Genomic DNA, 19,166 nt, shown 5'->3' with positions numbered 1-19,166 from the left:
TGCGCCAGGACGCTCACCTTCGCGGCATCCCGGAGCCAAATGAGAGCGCGGGACAAAATAAAATCCCTTCCCGGCTTACTCAGCCGTGAGACTCCCCACCCCGGGGCTCGATTTCTGGCGACTCCCCGAAAGTTTCGCCCTCTCGGGCTTAGCGCGCGCGGTAGCGGGTGTGCGCGCGGCGCGGGGGGCGCATCGCTTCCCTTCCCGGAGGCCAGGTCCCCGGCAGGAAGGGAGCCCGCGCCCGCCCTCCCGGCCGCGAGCTCACTCACCTCGGGGAAGAAGTTGTCCATTGTTCCCCGTGCGCTCCCCAACTTGCCCAAGTCCGGCTCCCAGCTCTCGCGGAAGTCAATGCAGCCCAAGGTCCGGGGGAACCATGCGTGTCACGGCGCGACTCCCAGAAACTCGAGCCCGCGGGGTTCCCCCGCTGCCATCTCCGTCTCCCCCTTCTCGGCTTTCGCACCTTTTGTTTGCCCAAACCCCAGTCTCTTAACGCATCCGTCCCAACTGCAGCCTTTGTCTCCTCGGGCTCCAAGTTCCTCACTCCTGGGCGCAGCGCTCGCGAGCGGAGAAGAACAGCTGGTGGCACATTCTTCCCCCGGGCTGGGGGAGGGCGGCGGGGGGCGGCTGGAGAGTGCGCCCCACTCCCTCTGCGCTCCGGCCCGAGGCGCTTGGGGCGGGCAGGGGAACAGCGGCCACAGAGCGAGCCCCGGAGGTGGCTCTCCCGGCTCGAGCGCCGCGGCGGTGAGGATTCGGGCGCCCGGGTCTCACCGGCTCACAGTCACACCGAGACTCGCGGACAGGGGCGCACGGCCCGCCCCGCCCTCTCGTCCGGGCCCGCCCACTCGTTCGTCTCGCCCCGCCCACGGCTGAGCCCCGCCCACTCAGCCGGCCCACCAAAAGCTCGTTGGCCACGCCCTACCCCTCCGGGAGCCCCGCCCTCAGCCCGCCCCTCCCCGCGCTTCCGCCAGGTTAGGCCTCGCCCAGCCGGCGCGACCCGCCCCCAACTTCGCCCAAGCCCCGCCCACTCCGCGCCTCGGGCCGCCGCGGGCTTGGAGACTCGGAGGCTGGTGGGGCCCTAGCGCTTCGCGGACTACCTCCCCGCCTCCTCCCCTCCCCATTGTGGGGAGGGGAGGGGAAGTTGACTCCCCTCTGGTGATAGAGACCTAATAGACACCGAGGAGGAGGAGGGGTTGGGGGATTTGTGTGTGTGTGTGTGCCTTTGATCTTTAGCAGACCCTGGAACCGGCTCAACGTGGATCTTATTAATGCAGCTCGGCAGATGAGCGACCCCGGGGACGGAAGCGCGATCCGAGGAGCTGCCCCGGCTGTTGGGCCAGATCAAAGCAGAGAACGAAGGCTGATCAGAATTTCTGGAAGCCGCCTACCCGTGTGGAGTTTCTCTCCTGCACTCAGGTTACAAGAAGTTTTCGTCGCGGCGGGAAAATTCAGTTTTGTAAACTGGAAGAGGACGTGGCCAATTACACCTTAAAAAATGTAACCGTTTCCACGGACCCAAAGGAAGCAGATAGCCAAATGGAAGTGGGTGAAAGCTCAAATCCTCCCACCCCCATACCGAGTCCTGGGGTCTCTAGGGCAACCCCTCGAACTTTAGCGTGCACAGGAATTACCTGGGAATCTGGTTAAAATGCAGATTGGACTTGATTAGAGTGAGCGCTGATAATCTTGCATTTCCAGCAAGTTTCAGCTGCCTTGTGCTGTTCTGCAAACTGGAACCTGTCTGTAACAGAAAAATGAGAGCAAAGGTTTAAAAACATTTGTAGCAATGTAAAAAACACCACGACGTAGAAGCACGTGATTGGTGGACTCTGAACCGAGAATAAACCAGTTTGGGTGTTGTCAGACTCCTGGTGAGTCATACCTGGCACAGCAGGGGTTTCGTATTGGTACCTGGCAGATTGGGAACAAAAACGACTGGTTCTTAACCACAGGTGGTTTGAGAAACTCTCTAGGGGATTTGGCAACTGCTCATCCTTTAAAACTCAAGTCAGAAAGACATCTTTCCTGGGAAGCCTGCCCAGAGGTGTCCAGCCACTCAGGCCACTGCCAGCTCCACCTAACGACCAGGTGTGGCTTATCCTAAGACTACTGAGGAAACTGTATCATATTGGAGTAAAACTATATTCTATAGGGTTTTTTTTTTTAATTGGTGTCCTTACCATCTTCAGTTGAGAAAATAGAAGCGCCTTGCTTTCAAATATCCTCAGACTATTTCAGAGAATGAATGAATGTCATCCTTGTGTGAAAACTCAAGCCTGTTTGTAACCTCTGTCAGAGCAGTTCTTCAGCATTAATATCGTACCCATTCCCTTTAGAAAGAGTCAGGGTATAAACTAATACTTGATATTGTGCTCTGTGATTGCCCTGTTTCACGGGTTTACACATATAAGCCATTAACGATTGTGTCCCAGGTTGCACAGAAAATTAAGATGGAGCCAGGATAAATACCAACCATCCCAGGCACCAATCACAGGGCTTAGTCAAATGAGTCCTGCTGCCACCTGTGTTCAGATACTGGCACAGAGCAGTTACAGCCATTATGGTGTTAATCTGTATAGAACATCTTTCAAGAGAAAGTACCAGGCAGCTTGTTCAAGCGAGGGTGTGGATATGGCTTGGTTCCCAGCCGCAGCCCAGCCAACCGGCAGCCTTGGCCATGGTCATTTCAAAGTCACTTTCCAATACTGGCTCATCAGTTGTAACAAACGTACCGTGCTAATACGACATGTTCATAATAGAGGAAACAAATATAGGGACACTACCCTCAATGTTTCTGTAAAGTTAGAACTGCTCAAAAAAATAACCTGTTAACTTTTAAAAGTCACTTCCCTATTGATTAAGAAATTGAGGTTAATAATTACATACCCCCAACTTGCCTCCTAAAATAATTTTGAGCAAGATCCAATACATCAGGGTTAAACTTTCCTGAATTAGTGGTGGTGGTATAGTTGCTGTGTCATGTCCTACTGTTTGCAATCCCATGGACTGTAGCCCATCAGGCTCCTCTTGTACATGGGATTTCCCAGGCAAGAAACTGGAGTGGGTTGTCATTTTCTTCTTCAGAGGATCTTCCCCACCCAGGGATCAAACCCTCATCTCCTGTGTCGGTAGGTGGAATCTTTACCACGGAGCCACCTGGGAAACCCTTTACTGATTTACATTTCTTTTAAAAGTTTATCGGAGAAGGCAATAGCACCCCACTCCAGTACTCTTGCCTGGAGAATCCCATGAATGAAGGAGCCTGGTAGGCTACAGTCCATGGGGTCGCTAAGAGTCGGACACGACTGAGCGACTTCACTTTCATTTTTCACTCTCATGCACTGGAGAAGGAAATGGCAACCCACTCGTGTTCTTGCCTGGAGAATCCCAGGGACAGGGGAGCCTGGTGGGCTGCCGTCTATGGGGTCTCACAGAGTCGGACATGACTGACACAACTTAGCAGCAGCAGCAAAAAGTTTATACCACTTTATCAAAATCCCCTAGGACAATTGCTTTAAAGAAAAAACAAACCAAAAATCTTATGACTGTATCTCAGGGTGGCCTGGGTGCCTAAGAATCTGCATTTTAGTAATCACTCAAGTAGACAGTTCTGAGTTTGAGGATCATTGTTTTGGGTTGTCAACATTCATCAGATTTTCCATATAAATGCACAATCTCAAAAAGCTGTAAAGATACTGTATCAGTAAGCTCCTATTTACTGAACAGACAGCAAAGCACATGTTATTTTAAGCATTCTAAACAAGATACCAAGGGCTTCTAAGGGCTTCCCTGGTAGATCAGTTGGTAAAGAATCCACCTACAAAGCGGGAGACCCCAGTTCGATTCCTGGGTTGGGACGATCCCCTGGAGAAGGGATAGGCTACCCACTCCAGTATTCTTGGGCTTCCCTTGTGGCTCAGCTGGTAAAAAATCTGCCTGCAGTGTGGGAGACCTGGGTTGGGAAGTTCTCCTGGAGAAGGGAAAGGCTACCCACTCCGGTATTCTGACCTAGAGAATTCCATGGACTGTACAGTCCATGGGGTCGCAAAGAATCAGATGCAACTGAGCGACTTTCACTTTCAAACAACATACCAAACTTTCAAGTATTTGGGGTGGAATCAGTTGTTTTTAAAAAATATGTTAAATTTATCAGGGCTTTGACAAAATTGGACTGAGAAGGGGAAGAGTTTTAAATCAGCAGATTTCTAAGAATATCCATTCTTGTTACCATTGTTGAAAAGTTAAGTACGTCCTTTCAGGGGGCCCCGTGACCCAATGGTCAAAGCTGTTTGGACTAAAACATCAAACCCTGTCCCCTGAGAAGTGACAGAGGGAGACTCTAGAATGTTAATACCGGAATGGACATTCTCTGACGCCAAGTTCCTTGTTAGTTATCCTACTTATTTCTCAAACATGCTCATGGAATGTTACATTAGCAAAATAAAGCAAGAAAAAAGCTCAAGTAACATTCTCATCTTTAGCTGCAAATATTAATCCATAAGGGACAGAAACATACTTGTATATAGATGGGACAATGTTCCCATTTTAAGGAGGACTATGGGCATGTATGTGAATAAGAACTATAATCTTCTGTTTTTATTTCCATCACGTGTTTGTTTGTTTTCAGTTGAAATGAGTTGTGATTTCCTTGTGGTTTTGGATTGCGTTCTTTTGTTGTGTTGTGTTGCTGCTGGCAGGTCCTAATCTGGATGTGACTTTGTGTACTGTGGCTTCTTCATTACCTCTGTTTTTATAAAATACTCACCTCTAATTGCTCCAGTCAGACTAATGGTTTAATGACTAGTTACAGGAAGAGAAAGTTCTGGAGTTTCTTCTCACAGATTAGAAGTTAATAACTGACACAACCTTAAAATCCTGTTTTTCATGCTTAACTGAACAGCAATTCCTTTCAGTTCACTTATAGTTTTGGATCTTTAAAAATTCACATGCTTTTGCATTTTGAACAAACAGAAATTAAGGGAATCTCTTTGTGTGCTTTAAATTTTTAATCAAGTTGTTCATTTCCCATAACAATTCAAAATCCTCAAGGGAGTTTTGGGTTTTGTTTTCTTTTTTCTTGTTTTTCATGCGAAACTTAAAACAATTGTGAAAGATTTCTTTAGAAAGAGTTAAATTTGGAGGAAAAAAAATACCTGAAATGTTTAACATTGTAGTAGAATTAAACAAGTACCAACACAGAAATGAAGCACAGATAAGACACTCAAAAAAAATGATTTGCTAGCAGTTATTTTTCTAAACAAGACGGGTTACAGCTAGGTGTAGTTTACCTCATCAGAGAGCCTTCAATGGACAGCCAATGCCAGCTAAATCCCCGTCACTTCACACTAACAGCGATGCTTTCTAAATTGATATCCCACACAAACACAGAGAGTTGTATTTATAAATGAATCCATTTCCAGTGCGGTGTCCTGGTGCTATTGAGTGTGATAAATAAATAAGATCCATGAAACCCTGCATGATGATATATTCTGCCCACGTGGAGTATATTTCTCTTTGATTTCTTTGTATCTTCACACTCTCTCTTAGATCAGAATGGCTCCCAGACTGACTTTCCAAAGCTTACTGTATTTCTAACTCTTTTGTTAATCACAACATCTCCCACTTCCAAACCTTATGTCTCTACTGACTCCCTGCTTCCTGTATCTTCAATCCTTCCTGCTCACATTTTCCAAGCCAACAAATGTGATCATGTCTCTTTCATTTGAAAATGGCTGCTTCTGAACCCAATTACTTCCTGAACTGGGCAATCTTTCTTCAAACCCCTGACTTTTCACTGTCTGCATGTCGCCTCCAAGCACTTTACTCTTCAGTAACTTATGACTGAATTTTTGCCCTGACCCTGTTTTCTTGAAGATCACTGTGACCTCGAAATAATCATATTCAGCAACCTATTTTCAAATTCCATGCTCCTGGACACCCACCCTCTTTTGAAACTCTCGCTTCTCAGCTTTGGGGCCAGCTTCACGGGGATACAGCAGTAGTTAATTGCACAGGACCTGAAGCTCAGAAGAGGCCCCAGGTTTGGCTTAATATTCTGTTGTATTGTCTTAAATCCTAATGAGTTTTGAGTCAGGGGCCCTCCCTTTCCATTTCGCACTGAGCTCCCAAAATTCTGTAGCCAGTCCTACCTAGCTTTAAAGCACTGCGTTTGTCTGGTCCTCCCATCTTTTTGACCTCATTCTCTATCACTTTTAAAGGCTCCCCTCCTCCATCCATTCTCCAAAATACAGTCAACCCTAAGCCCACATTCTTTTCTCTGCTCTCAAATCGTTGCCATTAATTCTCAGTACTTCAGCTTCCATCTCTTCATAAATGATTCCCAAACCCATAACTCAAGCACAGAGAAGTCCCAGCCCCACGTTTCCAACCACCTGTTGGACTTTCTCCTAGTGAGGTCCTTCTCATCTCTCATGTTCCTAAACTAACCATTCTTCACTCTCCATTCATTTTAACCAACTTTCCTCTATTTATGCATGGAATAACCCCAAGTTAGTCATCTTAATGAGTCAATATCGTCCTTCAGGGCTGCCCAGGATCTTCCAAAGGCTCTACCCACATGCTGAGAGTGTCCTCACATTGGGAATCCTTCCAACCCATGCGGAATCTTCACTCGTCCTTTGCGCCAAACATGTGATTTCAGTCCTACCAATTAGATGTACCCACTTAAGGTTTAACCTGGGGAATAAACTGCATGAGGGCAAAGGGGAGGTTCAGAGAGTCAGTGCTGGTAGCAGAACTGGGGGCCGAAGGTATGTTTTCCTAGTCAGCTATGGGGACACCACTCCTAGGCTGCCCCAGTCGGGTTCTTAAGTTGGTAATTGAAGCAGCCTCTTACCAGCCGAGCCTGCCCTGTGCTCTGTTTCTAAGAATTGTTTCTGGAAGCTTAGCCTAAGCTCATTCCTTCAGCCTTTCCAACGATATGGCAAGCTCTGTCATACTGTTTAATAATCTCCTCTTGCTTAAATTCTTCAAAGTGAATTTTGTTTTCTGCCCCTTGCCAGTACATTAGGAAAGATGATGCCCTTAGATTGAGGGAAGCGGGGTCCTATGCTTGGGGGTGCCTTTCTCAAAATGGTCCATATCCCATTTGGTGCCTGGGATTGGCTGGTGCCAGCAGTGCCATTCAGAGAGGCCACCCTGGACCCAGATCAGGTCCTCTGTGTCTTCAGTCTCTGCCTTCCCCCTTTGGGGTACTCAGTAACTGTCTACTGTGCATGCAGTGTCGTCCGAAAGTCCAGAACTGGCGTTTATGGGGGGTCCTCATGGAGCTAATAGCTGGACCTCAGTCCCAGGAAGACAGCCACCTAGATTTTCCTGCTGATCCACCCAGTGTGGTTTTCACAGGATTGTGAGCGACTGGGCCACCAAGGTGATGCTGACAGGCTGATTCTGTGTGACTTTCACTCACTTTGGGCACAGGGGGACTGCAGTACTCTTTGCCCAGCAGTCTCCCAGTGATATGGGGCTTAGCCTGTGTGTAGATTCCTGTGTCAGGCCTCACCCATGTGTTCCAACTTGCAGTGTTACTGCCTGAGCCTACAGCATCATTGGGCAGTGGGTGGTTGTAGGGAGCTGGCAGATATGTTTGCCCTGTTTGTTTCCCATGCCTGGTACACAGGATGATTTGTATTTCTTCCATGGGACCTGCTCCTCATGTCAGGCTGTCTTCCTGGGTTAATTGCACCCGTCTCCTCCTTGGTTTTCTAGACAGTTGTCCTGCAGTGTCAATCTGTCCTTGACATCAACATCTTTACTTGCCTTCAGTCAGTATGGTGTTGTTTTATTCCTGTGGGTGGGCTTAATCTGAACTAGATGAGAGATGGAGATGGGCATTTCTCAAGAAAATGGGACCCACTGTACTCATGGTCCTCTCGCTTGGCCTCCACATTGGTGTGTGGACAGCAAAGTGCAGTCAACATTGAAATCGACCTTGTGCTCAGAATAACTCGATTGCAGCCTGAAGGGTTCAAGAGAAGACGTCATAGAAAGATGTGTGGCTTAATGGTTCTGCTAAAAATTCTCACTGGTTAATGTAACATGACCCGAAGATGAATCATTATGTGAATTTTCCTGCATACTCAGGGTTGGACTGGCATTTGTGGCCACCATCAACAAAGCACTGTCACAACCTTTGAGAGTGTCACTGGCAGCCAATTTCACAGGCACAGGATGTATGACGTAATATCATAAACGATGATGCCAACAGCCATGAAATTAAAAGACACTCCTTGGAAGAAAAGCTATGACCAGCCTAGACAGATTATTAAAAAGCAGAGACATACTTTACCAGCAAAGGTCTGTCTAGTCAAAGCTATGGTTTCCCCAGTTGTCATGTATGGATGTTAGAGTTGGACTATAAAGAAAGCTGAGTGCCGAAGAATTGATGCTTTTGAACCGTGGTGTTGGAGAAGACTCTTGAGAGTCCCTTGGACTGCAAGGAGATCCAACCAGTCGATCCTAAAGGAAATCAGTCCTGAATATTCATTGGAAGGACTGATGCTGAAGCTGAAACTCTAATACTTTGGTCACCTGATGGGAAGAACTGACTCATTGGAAAAGACCCTGATGCTGGGAGAGATTGAAGGCAGGAGGAGAAGGGGAAGACAGAGAATGAGATGGTTGGATGGCATCACCGACATGATGAACATGAGTTTGTGTAGGCTCTGGGAGTCGGTGATGGACAGGGAAGCTTGGCACGCTGCAGTCCATGGGGTCACAGAGAGTTGGACACGACTGAGCGGCTGAACTGAACTGATGATACAACAGCATTAAATAAATGACATGAAGAAACTGCAGAGATCAGAATTTCTATATTATTTTTAAATAACCAGGTTCTGAAGAGCTGTGACACTATGAAGACATTTCTTTATCCTTTTCTCATCATGAGAAATAAGAAATGAGCCACTAATGGTACGTTTGACAATAAGAACACGAGGAGGTGTTTCCTGGAGGAGAACAGGAAGGGCTGGTGCCCAGACCCTAGAAGAATGTTTGTGTACCCTCAGAGGAATAAACAAATACTGAAAGGTTCATTATTGTGAATCTTCATGGAGGAATCAGTGTACATTACATGGATTCATGCATTTTGTGATATATTTTATATCAAATTATTAATATACACAGGAGTCCCAAAATCCTAAGGGAAAAAAGTACAAAAACAGCCTATGGCTGACCTACAAGTGAGAAATTTGGGGTTACAATTCATGGGCTGCATCCCAGGGCCGGTTTTCCCAAGTGGCGCTAATGGTGAAGAATCTACCTGCCAATGCAGGAGATGCAAGAGACACAGGTTTGATCCCTGGGTCAAGAAGATCCCCTGGAGAAGGAAATGGCACCCCACTCCAGTATTCTTGCCTGGAAAATCCCATGGACAGAGGAGCCTGGAGGGGCTACAGTCCATGGGGTCACAAGGAATGGGACATGACTGAGCAACTAAGCACATCCCAAAGCCAATTCCATACAAAGGCTACTAACCTGGCACAGCCTTGACTTCCACGCCTGAAATCATCTGAAGTCATTGCGATTGCTTTGGCTTCTTAAATGAGTTAAGAATTTCTTAGTTAGGAATATGTTTGGAATACTGTTTTATGTTTTGGGGTTTTTCCCCTAACGTTTCCATTAAATGCATTTATGCTGCTGCTGAGAATATTAGGAAAAAATCAGATAAGTACAGAAGATCGTTTATTTTAAAAAGTCTGGGGCAGAGTTGTTTAGAATTATTACAAAGCTGGATGCAATTTAGACACCCCTCAGCAAGAGATGGGTTGAGTAAATTATAGTAAATGTGCCCAGCAGCATATCTGGAGGTAAGTTACTGTTTCTGCATGATGAGCCCCCTCAAACTAAATGGCTTCAGACAACAATGACTTATTATTTCTCGCAGTTCCCGGACTGACTGCCCCTGTCACCTGGGCTCCCCGAGGCAGCTGCAGGAGGACAGGTGGCAGCTGTGGCTGAGGGGACCCAGCCTTCCTCCTGGGGCGGAGGCCTTGCTGGGGCAGCTGGCAGCTCTCCCCCAGGTCTTCACACCATGGAGGACTCAGGACTCCATTCATGCACATGCAAAGAAGTCACAAGACGTTGCTTCTGCCACATGCTTCTTCCATGTTACGGCTGTTGTGAATACTGGCACTGCTTCTGCTACTGCTAAGTTACTTCAGTCATGTCCGACTCTGTGTGACCCCATAGACGGCAGCCCACCAGGCTGCCCCGTCCCTGGGATTCTCCAGGCAAGAACACTGCAGTGGGCGAATACTGGCACTACGAATACTTAAATACCTGTTTTCAGTTCTTTTAGGCATATCCCAAGAAGTGGAATTGATGGGCCAAATGGTAATTCTATGTTCCCCTTTTTTAGGAACCACCAAGCAAAAGTTGCAGAATGACATGTTTCATCTGCAGACTGCAGAAATTTAAGAAAAGTAAATGATGGCTATAAGCAGACGTGTTTACTTTTCTCTCATAAACAAAGCCTGGAGGGTTGGGATGCTCCATGAAGCCTTCAAGAATGTCAGCTCCTTCCAATTCTCTCCCACGGTGGGCCACAGTGGATTTTAGCCTCAAAGTTCAAGAAGGCAAATGTCCAGTGACAGATAAATGGATAGAGAAGATTGATACATATATACAATGGAGTATTAGCCATAAAAGGGAGGAAATTGGGTCATTTGTAGAGATGTGGATGGACCTAGGGTCTGTCACACAGAGTGAAGTAAGACAGAGAAATACCGTATTATTAAGGCATATATGAGGAATCTAGAAAAATGGTGCAGATGAACGGATTTGTAGAGCAGGATTAGAGACGCAGATGCACAGAACGGACGTGTGGACACAGCAGGAAGAGGGGTGGGATGACCTGGGAGACTGGTGTTGACACAGGTATACTACCGTGTGTAAAACAGTTAGCCGGAAGCTGCTGGGCAACACAGGAATCTCAGCTCAGTTCTCTGATGACCTGGATGGGCAGGATGAGGGGTGGGAGGGAGCTTCAGGAGTGAGGGGATTTATGCGTACATACAGCTGACTCACTGTGCTGTACTGCAGAAACCAGCCCAACATTGTAAAGCAACCATACTCAAATAAAAAGAGAAGAAGAAGAAGGCAGTCTCAGCTTCCTAGGCTGCAGGAGGCCGTGGGGGACAGCGGCTGACAGAGGGGGCAAAGGGCACACCCACAATCCCTTGGGGCAGATTCCAGGAGTTGTCATGTAGCACACCTACTCACTCTTGGCCAGTCACCAGGGACCAGGAATACAGAGAAATGGGATATTTATTCTGGGCTTTTATTTACCCAGCTAAAAACTGATACTTAGAAGAAGGAATGAATAGATACTAAAGAACAGGAAGAAAAAAAGCAAAAATATTGAACAGACATTATCTCTAGAGAACAAGTACAGGGCAATCAAACATTATTCTTGACCTTTTTCTATATTTTCTGAAGGTTTTTTCTTTGGCTGTGCTAGGGCTTTGTTGCAGCATGCAGGGGCTTCTCTAGCTGTGGCATGCTGGCTTAGTTGCCCACGGCACGTGGGATCTTAGTTCCCCGACCAGGGATCAAATCTGCGTCCTCTCCATTGGAAGGTGGATTCTTACCCACTGGACCACTGGGGAAGTCCCCATATTTTTGATACCTATATAATTAAAAAAAAATGTTCTTATTTTGAAAAATAAAGATATATTTCTTTTATCAGAGCAGAACTTCATTTAGTCTCCCTTTCTTTCAATTGTTTTTTTTCTTTTTCTTTTTTTTAACATTCTCTTCCATTATAGGTTATCACAAGATACTGAGTAGAGTTCCCTGTGCTATATAGCAAGTTCTTGGTTATTTAAGATATAGTAGTGTGTATATTTTAATCCCAAACTCCTAATCTATCCATCCACACCCCCTTCCCCTTTGGTAACTATAATTTTGTTTTATATGTCTATTCAATTACTTTTTTAAAATGTTCATTTTGTATCTGTGATGTCATGTATTAGAATATATAAAGATGAGTAAGACAGAGTCTCTAAGGAAATCAATAGACCCGTTGCAGAGTGATCCTAAAAGATAATTTTGAAATGACTGGAAATTTCTGTAGTAGAAGCATACATAAGGTTTTAAGGAAACCTTTAAAATAAAAAGCGAAGCCTAAGGGAGTGTCATGAGCTGAATTATGTTCCCCCAAACTCACATGTTGAAGCCTCACTTAGCATGTGTTTGGAGACAGGGCCTTTAAAAGGTGATTAATAAAAAATGAGACTGCTAGGATGGGCTCTAATTCAACATGACTTGTGTCCTCATAAGAAAAGGAAATTTGGACACACAAAGAGACACACAGAGATGCTCACACAGAATAAAGAGTTCATGAGGACACAGCAAGAAGGCAGCCATCTGGAAGCCCAGGAGAGAAGCCTCAGAAGAAACTAACTCTGGTACTTCCCTGGTGGTCTAGGGGTTAAGAATCTGCCTCCCAGTGTAGGGAGGCAGGTTTGATCCCTGGTCTGGGAACCAAGGTCCCATGAACCACACCCAGAGAGTCCGAGTGCAACAAGACCAAGGGCAGTCTAATTAATTAATTAATCAAAAGAAGAAACCAGCCCCACACCAACACCGTGATCTGACTCCTAGCCCATCCCTTCTCCAGCAGATCTCCTGGACCCAAGAATCAAACCAGTCTCTTGCATTGGAGGCACATTCTTTACCAACTGAGCTATCAGGGAATCCTGCCCTAGCCTCTAGAACTGTGCGTAATCCAGTTCTGTTGTGTAAGTCACCAAGTCTGCAATATTTTGTTATGACAGCCCTAGCAAGCTAATATAGGGAATCAGGAGAAAATTCCCAGAAAGCAACACTGGAACCAGGGCTCAGTGGATGAGAAGGCATCTACCAGGTGAGGAAGAGAGGAAAGCACATTCCAGGCAAAAGGAAAAGCTCAGAAATAAGAAAAGCAAGTTCAGCCAAGCGTACCGAGGATGCTCAGCACAGAGACTGCCTGTGTGTGGAGCTATAGGAGACAAACCTGGGAAGTACACATTAACCTCTCGTTAAGTCAGTTTACAACTAGTAGGACGCTAGTACATGCTTGATGATTGACTCTACAGAAAGGATAGCCCTGACTTGTTGTCTAGTTGCTCAGTCATGTTTGACTCTTTTGTGACACCTTAGACTGTAGCCTGCCAGACTCTTCTGTCCATGGGATTTTCCGGGCAAGAATGCTGGAGTGGGTTGCCATTTCCTTCTCCAGGGGATCTTCCCAACCCGGGGATTGAACCCACGTCTCCTGCATTGTAAGGCGGATTCTTTACACTGAGCCACCTGGGAAGCCCTCAGCCCTGATTTACAAAACATCATTTGCCAGTTTCTGTGGTCATAAATGGTCTCGTCATGGCTGATTTCAGGAATTCACCAAACATGGTGTTGGGAAGAGCCCCACAGAAGCACATCGTTATTCAGTCTTTCCACCCAATAAAATACAAGAGACATCACTACCTTCAAGTGCAGAGATAAGAGTGAAAATGTACTAGTATAATTTATGAGCAATGTGTTGAGTATTTACTATGGGGGGTTTTAATGTAATTTATGTAATTGTAAGTTTAAATAACTTTAACTGATGGCTGTGTTTAACAATTGGCTCACAACATTTTGGAAAATTTTACAATCTGTTCTCATGAATCATGAGCACACCCCTGTTTACATCTACTATTTTATAAATTATTGCTCTTGCCCTTAGGGGGTGTTAAGACTCAAAAAATAACGCATACCACTTTTTATCATCAGGTTGCAGAGATAACACCCACATGTCCAAAAAACCTGGGATAATTGCTAAGAAGTTAGAAGGTTGTGGGAGTCAGGAGGAGGACTCTCCATGGCTGAAGCAGTAGTTAAACCATCACAGAAGAGGTGGGATTAACTGGAATCTTCAAGAAGAAGGGTAAGGGAATTTTTGGAATGCGAAAGGAAGATAAAGAAGGATGGAGACCGTGAGACAGACAGCAGGATGGATGGATGGACTTTTCAAATCAGATACCCTCCATGGGCTTAGCTCCTTAGTCAACTGGGAGATCAGGTGATTTGCACATTTGCTCTGAAAAATGTGCTGGGTTAACTCATTGTTATCTTGAAAGCCAGAGTATTGTAGCCTTCGGAGAGTTAGAGGTGAAGGGCGCCTGGCAACATAAACCATAGGCTAAGAGGGTTTAGGAGAGGAAAGGCAGTGTAATCCGTGTGATGCAGGATCAGGTCCCAGTCAGGGATACGTGGGAAGGCATCAGCAGAAGAAGATACAGAAAAACTAGGCAGGGGATCCCACACTCACTGAGGTCACAGACACAACCACGTGGGGACTCCGCCATCTTCTCTCTCAAGACCACCATTCTACCCGTGGCTTTACTTCCTGCCCCCACCAGACAGCATCACTTCCACCACGTGCTCTCTGGTCCCGTCTTTCCTTACCCCCGCTCCTCCTCACTCCAGCATCATCTTCCCTACCAGGCCTTTCTGATCAGCTCACAACATGCTCTAGCAGCCCCATCTCTAAATCTCTCAGTGAAGCTACATCATCCTCCAACTCCCACACCTTCGTCTGCACGACAAAACATCCCCCAGGCATTCTCTCTCCAGGGACCTCCTCTGCCTTACCGCCCCTTCTTCCTCAACTGTCCCTCCTCTCCACTGCCAGTGTCACCAGTGATTTTTCTGCTCCACAGATGCTGGAGTGATATCTTAAAATGTATATCAACACTACTTTACAGGTGCACTTAAACTCTGCAAGAAACTCTTTTACATTTAGTATCAAATACCAGCTCCTTCCAAGCTGATAAAACCCTGAAGGAATGACCCTGCAATCACACTGGCCTTTTGGAGCTTGGTCCTGCCTCAGGGCCTTTGCACAGGTGTTCCCTATACCTGTGATGTCTCCTCACCTTCCATCACCCCCTTCACTCTGCACAGCTGCCACATCTCCTGGTTCAGGGTTCAGCTCAGGTGTCCTCGGACCAGCCCCTCCAATTCTGCATGGACACACCTGTCACACGGTGTCACATTGCATCACAGTTCCTTCATGGTGTTTATCTCTCATTGTTTATCTATTTATTTGGCTGCTCCAGGCCGTAGTTGCAGCATGTGGGATCTAGTTCCCTGACCAGGGATCGAACCCCGGGCCCCTTTCATTGGGAGCTGGGAGTCCTAGCCACTAGACCACCATGGAAGTCCTGAGTTTATCACTCTGAAATTATCATATATTCCCTTTGTTTTCCACAGAGGTCAGCAAATTATGGTCCATGGGTCAAATATGGCACAAAACCTGTTCCTGAAATGCAGTTTTATTAGAATGAGCTGCTTCCATTTACTGACAGGTCATTCATAAAGCTGAGTAGTTGTAAGACATGGTTAGATAGCATCACTGACTCAACGGACATGAATTTTAGCAAACTCTGGGAGATAGTGAGGGGCAAGGTAAGCCTGGCGTGCTGCCGTCCATGGGGTCGCAAAAAGTTGGACATGACTTAGCAACTGAACAACAAAAGACCTCATGGCCTACAGAGCCTAAAATATTTCTATTTGTCCCTTTCAAAAAGATCTGTTGATCCCTAGTTTCCTTGTTTACTGTGTTTACGTGTTTGCTGTCTGCCTTCCTCTGTTAGAATACCAGTTCCCTGAGAGCCGGGGTGTATCTCTATCACCCGCTGTATCTCAAGCGCCCAAAGGAATGTCTGTCACTGTAGCAAAAATGAAGGGGTGATAACGAAGAAGTGATAGTATTGTTAGCACAACGATTTGTACATTAACACCGGTCCAGTCTAATCATAACACCAATACTACAACATTGTCATTACCACTAAGGGTTAAGGTATATCAACAAGAACTAGTCTGTGCTGCTCTAAATGCTTTGTTTGCATTATCCTATCAGCAAAGGAGGTTTCATTTTACCCATTTTTTGCAGGAGCAAATCGAGACTCAGGATTCAAGCAATGGCCCAGCTTCCCTCTGTTGAGCAGCAGCACACAGCTGGGTGAAGTCACTCCAGTTTAAGCTCTTTTTCTGTCCTACCTTGGAAAGACCCTGAACTTCAGAGCAAGACAGGACTGAGTTCAAAACCAGACTTTACCTCTCTACAACTTTGAACTTGGCAATCTGTCTAGGGTGAGGCTGGCAAATTACTCCCTAATTCTCAGGATGGAATAAGATACAGAAAGTAACACCTGACTCAGAGTGGGTGCTCAGAAAAGTTCATTTCCTTCTGTCTTTTTTTTTTCAGATGATGAATGGGACAAGTTTCATTCGATCCACACTTGACCTTACACTTGGCAGTGGGCCAGGGCATGTGCAGCCTGGTGTTCTGCCTGGCCAGGCAGCAGTGCTGGTGTTTTCACAATGGGGACAGCCCTGACCTGGCCTGGAACCCCTGGGAGCCCCCATCCCCCATACCTTTCTCTTTTCTAAACCTGGCCACTTACCTCGATTGGAAATGATCCCACCCTCTCTTCAGCTGCTTTGCCTTCGGGACACAAGAGTTCTGTTTAGACGTCTTCTGCCTGTACCCTCTCATACTGATCACTGCCGTAGAACAAACAGAGAAGTTGCAAATGAACATAATATTCAGCAAGAAATAGAATGCCAGTGTTCTGGGCACTGGCGTCTGAATAAGCGCAGAGACTGATGCAAACAGAGAAAGTCATGAGAAGTTTTGTAGGAATCTCAGTATGTTGAAAATATATTAATTTGGTGTTGCCAGAAAAGAGCACTGGGGGCGGTGGTGACAACAGCGACAGGAAGATATATTATGGGTTATGACTGAGTCATGGGACTCTTTGAATTAAGCAAGGAACCCAGCGCTGGTTGGCTTAAGGGGGAAAGGAATTTATTTGCAGCATATGCGGCAGCTGGTAGAACCCAAGGGTGGGATCAGAGGGCAGGGGCTTCCTCTTTCAGCATCATATTGAAAAGATAGCACCTCCCACCTAATGTGAATAGGTGACTCATTGGAAAAAGACACAGATGCTGGGAAAGATTGACAGCAAGAGGAGAAGAGGGCCACAGAAGATGAGATGGTTGGATGGCATCACCAACTCAATGGACATGAGTTTGAGCAAACCCCAGGTGATGGTGAAGGACAGAGAAACCTGGTGTGCTGCAGTCCATGGGGTCACAAAGAGTCAGATGCACTCGAGCAACTGAAGAATAACAACTCACCACAAACACCTTATTATGTTGGGTACAATACCATGGTGGTGGTTCAGTTGCTAAGTCTGTCTGACTCTTGTGACCCCCATGAACTGTAGCCTGCCACGCTCCTCTGTCCATGGGATTTCCCAGGCAAGAATACTAGAGTGGTTGCTGTTTCTCCAGATAATACCATAGGCATCCTTTAAAATTCATGTCTATCCAAATTGAGAGGCCTACTACAAAATTCTTGACTCAAACTGTCATCAGAAACAAGGAAAGACAGAAGCTGTCACAGACCAAGGAGGCTAAGGAAACATGAAGACTGAATGCAATGCTGGATCCTAGAACAGAAAAGGGATATTCCTGAAAAAACTAGTGAAATGCAAGCGGTCTAAAGTTTAGTTAATAATAACATACCAGTGTTGGTTTCTTCATTTTGACACATGTACAGTGTAACGTAGGATGTTAACTCCAAAGGAACAGTCTGTACTATCTTAGTGGCTTTTCCATAAATCTAAAATTATTCCCCTCCCCCACCCCAAAGTGTGTTTGTTTAAAAAAAATTTTAAGGTACACAGGGAATCCACAAAGGTCCAAAGAAAGACAAGGTAAAAACCACAGTGGTAAGTGGGTCCCCATGTCTAAGAGGAATGGGACACAAGGCTCCCATGAGTCACAGCTGAGACTCTTGCATAAAACATGACTCCTCCAAGGCTACACCCACAGTAATGCCCAGCCTTGAAGGTTCCCAACTCTTGTCAAAGACACTGACAAGAAAACTTGTCAACTAGGGCCTTGATGTGAAGTGAAAAATAGAAATTTTCTTGGCAGCTCATAAACACAAGCAGCTCTTATCCTGGTTTAGATTTTCAATTTGTACTACCACCACCCCCTCCATTCATATGTTGATATCCCAGCCTCCAGTACCTTGAAATGTGACTGTATTTGGAGACAGGGCTTTCAAGAGGCGATTAGGTTCACATGAGGCCATCAGTGTGCGTGCTCAATTGTGTCCGACTCTTTGCAACCCCATGGACTGTGACCCGCCAGGCTCCTCAGTCCACGGGGTTTTCCAGGCAAGAATCCTGGAGTGGGTTGCCATGCCCTCCTCCAGGGGATCTTCCCAACATTGACAGGCAGATTCTTTACCACTGAGCCACCTGGGAAGCCCCTAAGGCCATTCGGGTGGGCCTTAATTCAATGTGACTTGTGTTCTTATAAAGAAGAGGAAATTGGAACAGACAGGAAGATACAAGTTGCATGTTGGCGCACAGAAGGAAGACCATGCAAGGACAGCAAGAAGACATCCACCCTCAAGCCAAGGAGAGCGGTCTCGCAAGAAACCAGTTCTGCTGATCACGGACTTTTAGCCTCCAGTTCAGTTCAGTTCAGTTCAGTTGCTCAGTCGTGGCCGACTCTTTGCGACCCCATGAATCGCAGCACGCCAGCCTTCCCTGTCCATCACCAACTCCCTGAGTTCACTCAAACTCATGCCCATCGAGTCCATGATGCCATCCAGCCATCTCATCCTCTGTTGTCCCCTTTTCCTCCTGCCCCCAATCCCTCCCAGCATCAGAGTCTTTTCCAATGAGTCAGCTCTTCGCATGAGATGGCCAAAGTATTGAACTTTCAGCTTTAGCATCAGTCCTTCCAAAGAACACCCAGGACTGGTCTCCTTTAGGATGGACTGGTTGGATCTCCTTGCAGTCCAAGGGACTCTCAAGAGTCTTCTCCAACACCACAGTTCAAAAGCATCAATTCTTCAGTGCTCAGCTTTCTTCACAGTCCAACTCTCACATCCATACATGACCACTGGAAAAACCATAGCCTTGACTAGATGGACCTTAGTTGGCAAAGTAATATCCCTGCTTTTCAATATGCTATCTAGGTTGGTCATAACTTTCCTTTCAAGGAGTAAGCATCTTTTAATTTCATGGCTGCAGTCACCATCTGCAGTGATTTTGGAGCCCCCCAAAATAAAGTCTGACACTGTTTCCACTATTTCCCCA

At 46.2% G+C, this 19,166-nt stretch overlaps 1 protein-coding gene across 1 annotated transcript in view; it reads right to left on the bottom strand.

Moving 5' to 3' along the window:
• The window catches only part of MYO10 (myosin X), a 256,779-nt gene extending 256,139 nt beyond the window's left edge, over positions 1–640 (bottom strand). The window contains exon 1 of the mRNA XM_052659151.1: positions 270–640. Within this exon, the coding sequence (XP_052515111.1) occupies positions 270–290 (21 nt within the window). The 5' untranslated portion in view covers positions 291–640. The remainder of the gene's footprint in view (positions 1–269) is intronic.
• Between the last annotated feature and the right edge of the window lie 18,526 nt (positions 641–19,166).

Source organism: Budorcas taxicolor, chromosome 20 (genome assembly GCF_023091745.1).
Source record: "Budorcas taxicolor isolate Tak-1 chromosome 20, Takin1.1, whole genome shotgun sequence".
Taxonomy (NCBI): domain Eukaryota; kingdom Metazoa; phylum Chordata; class Mammalia; order Artiodactyla; family Bovidae; genus Budorcas; species Budorcas taxicolor.
Note: the sequence above shows the minus strand (reverse complement) of the source record. Positions and strands in the feature narration are given on the sequence as shown.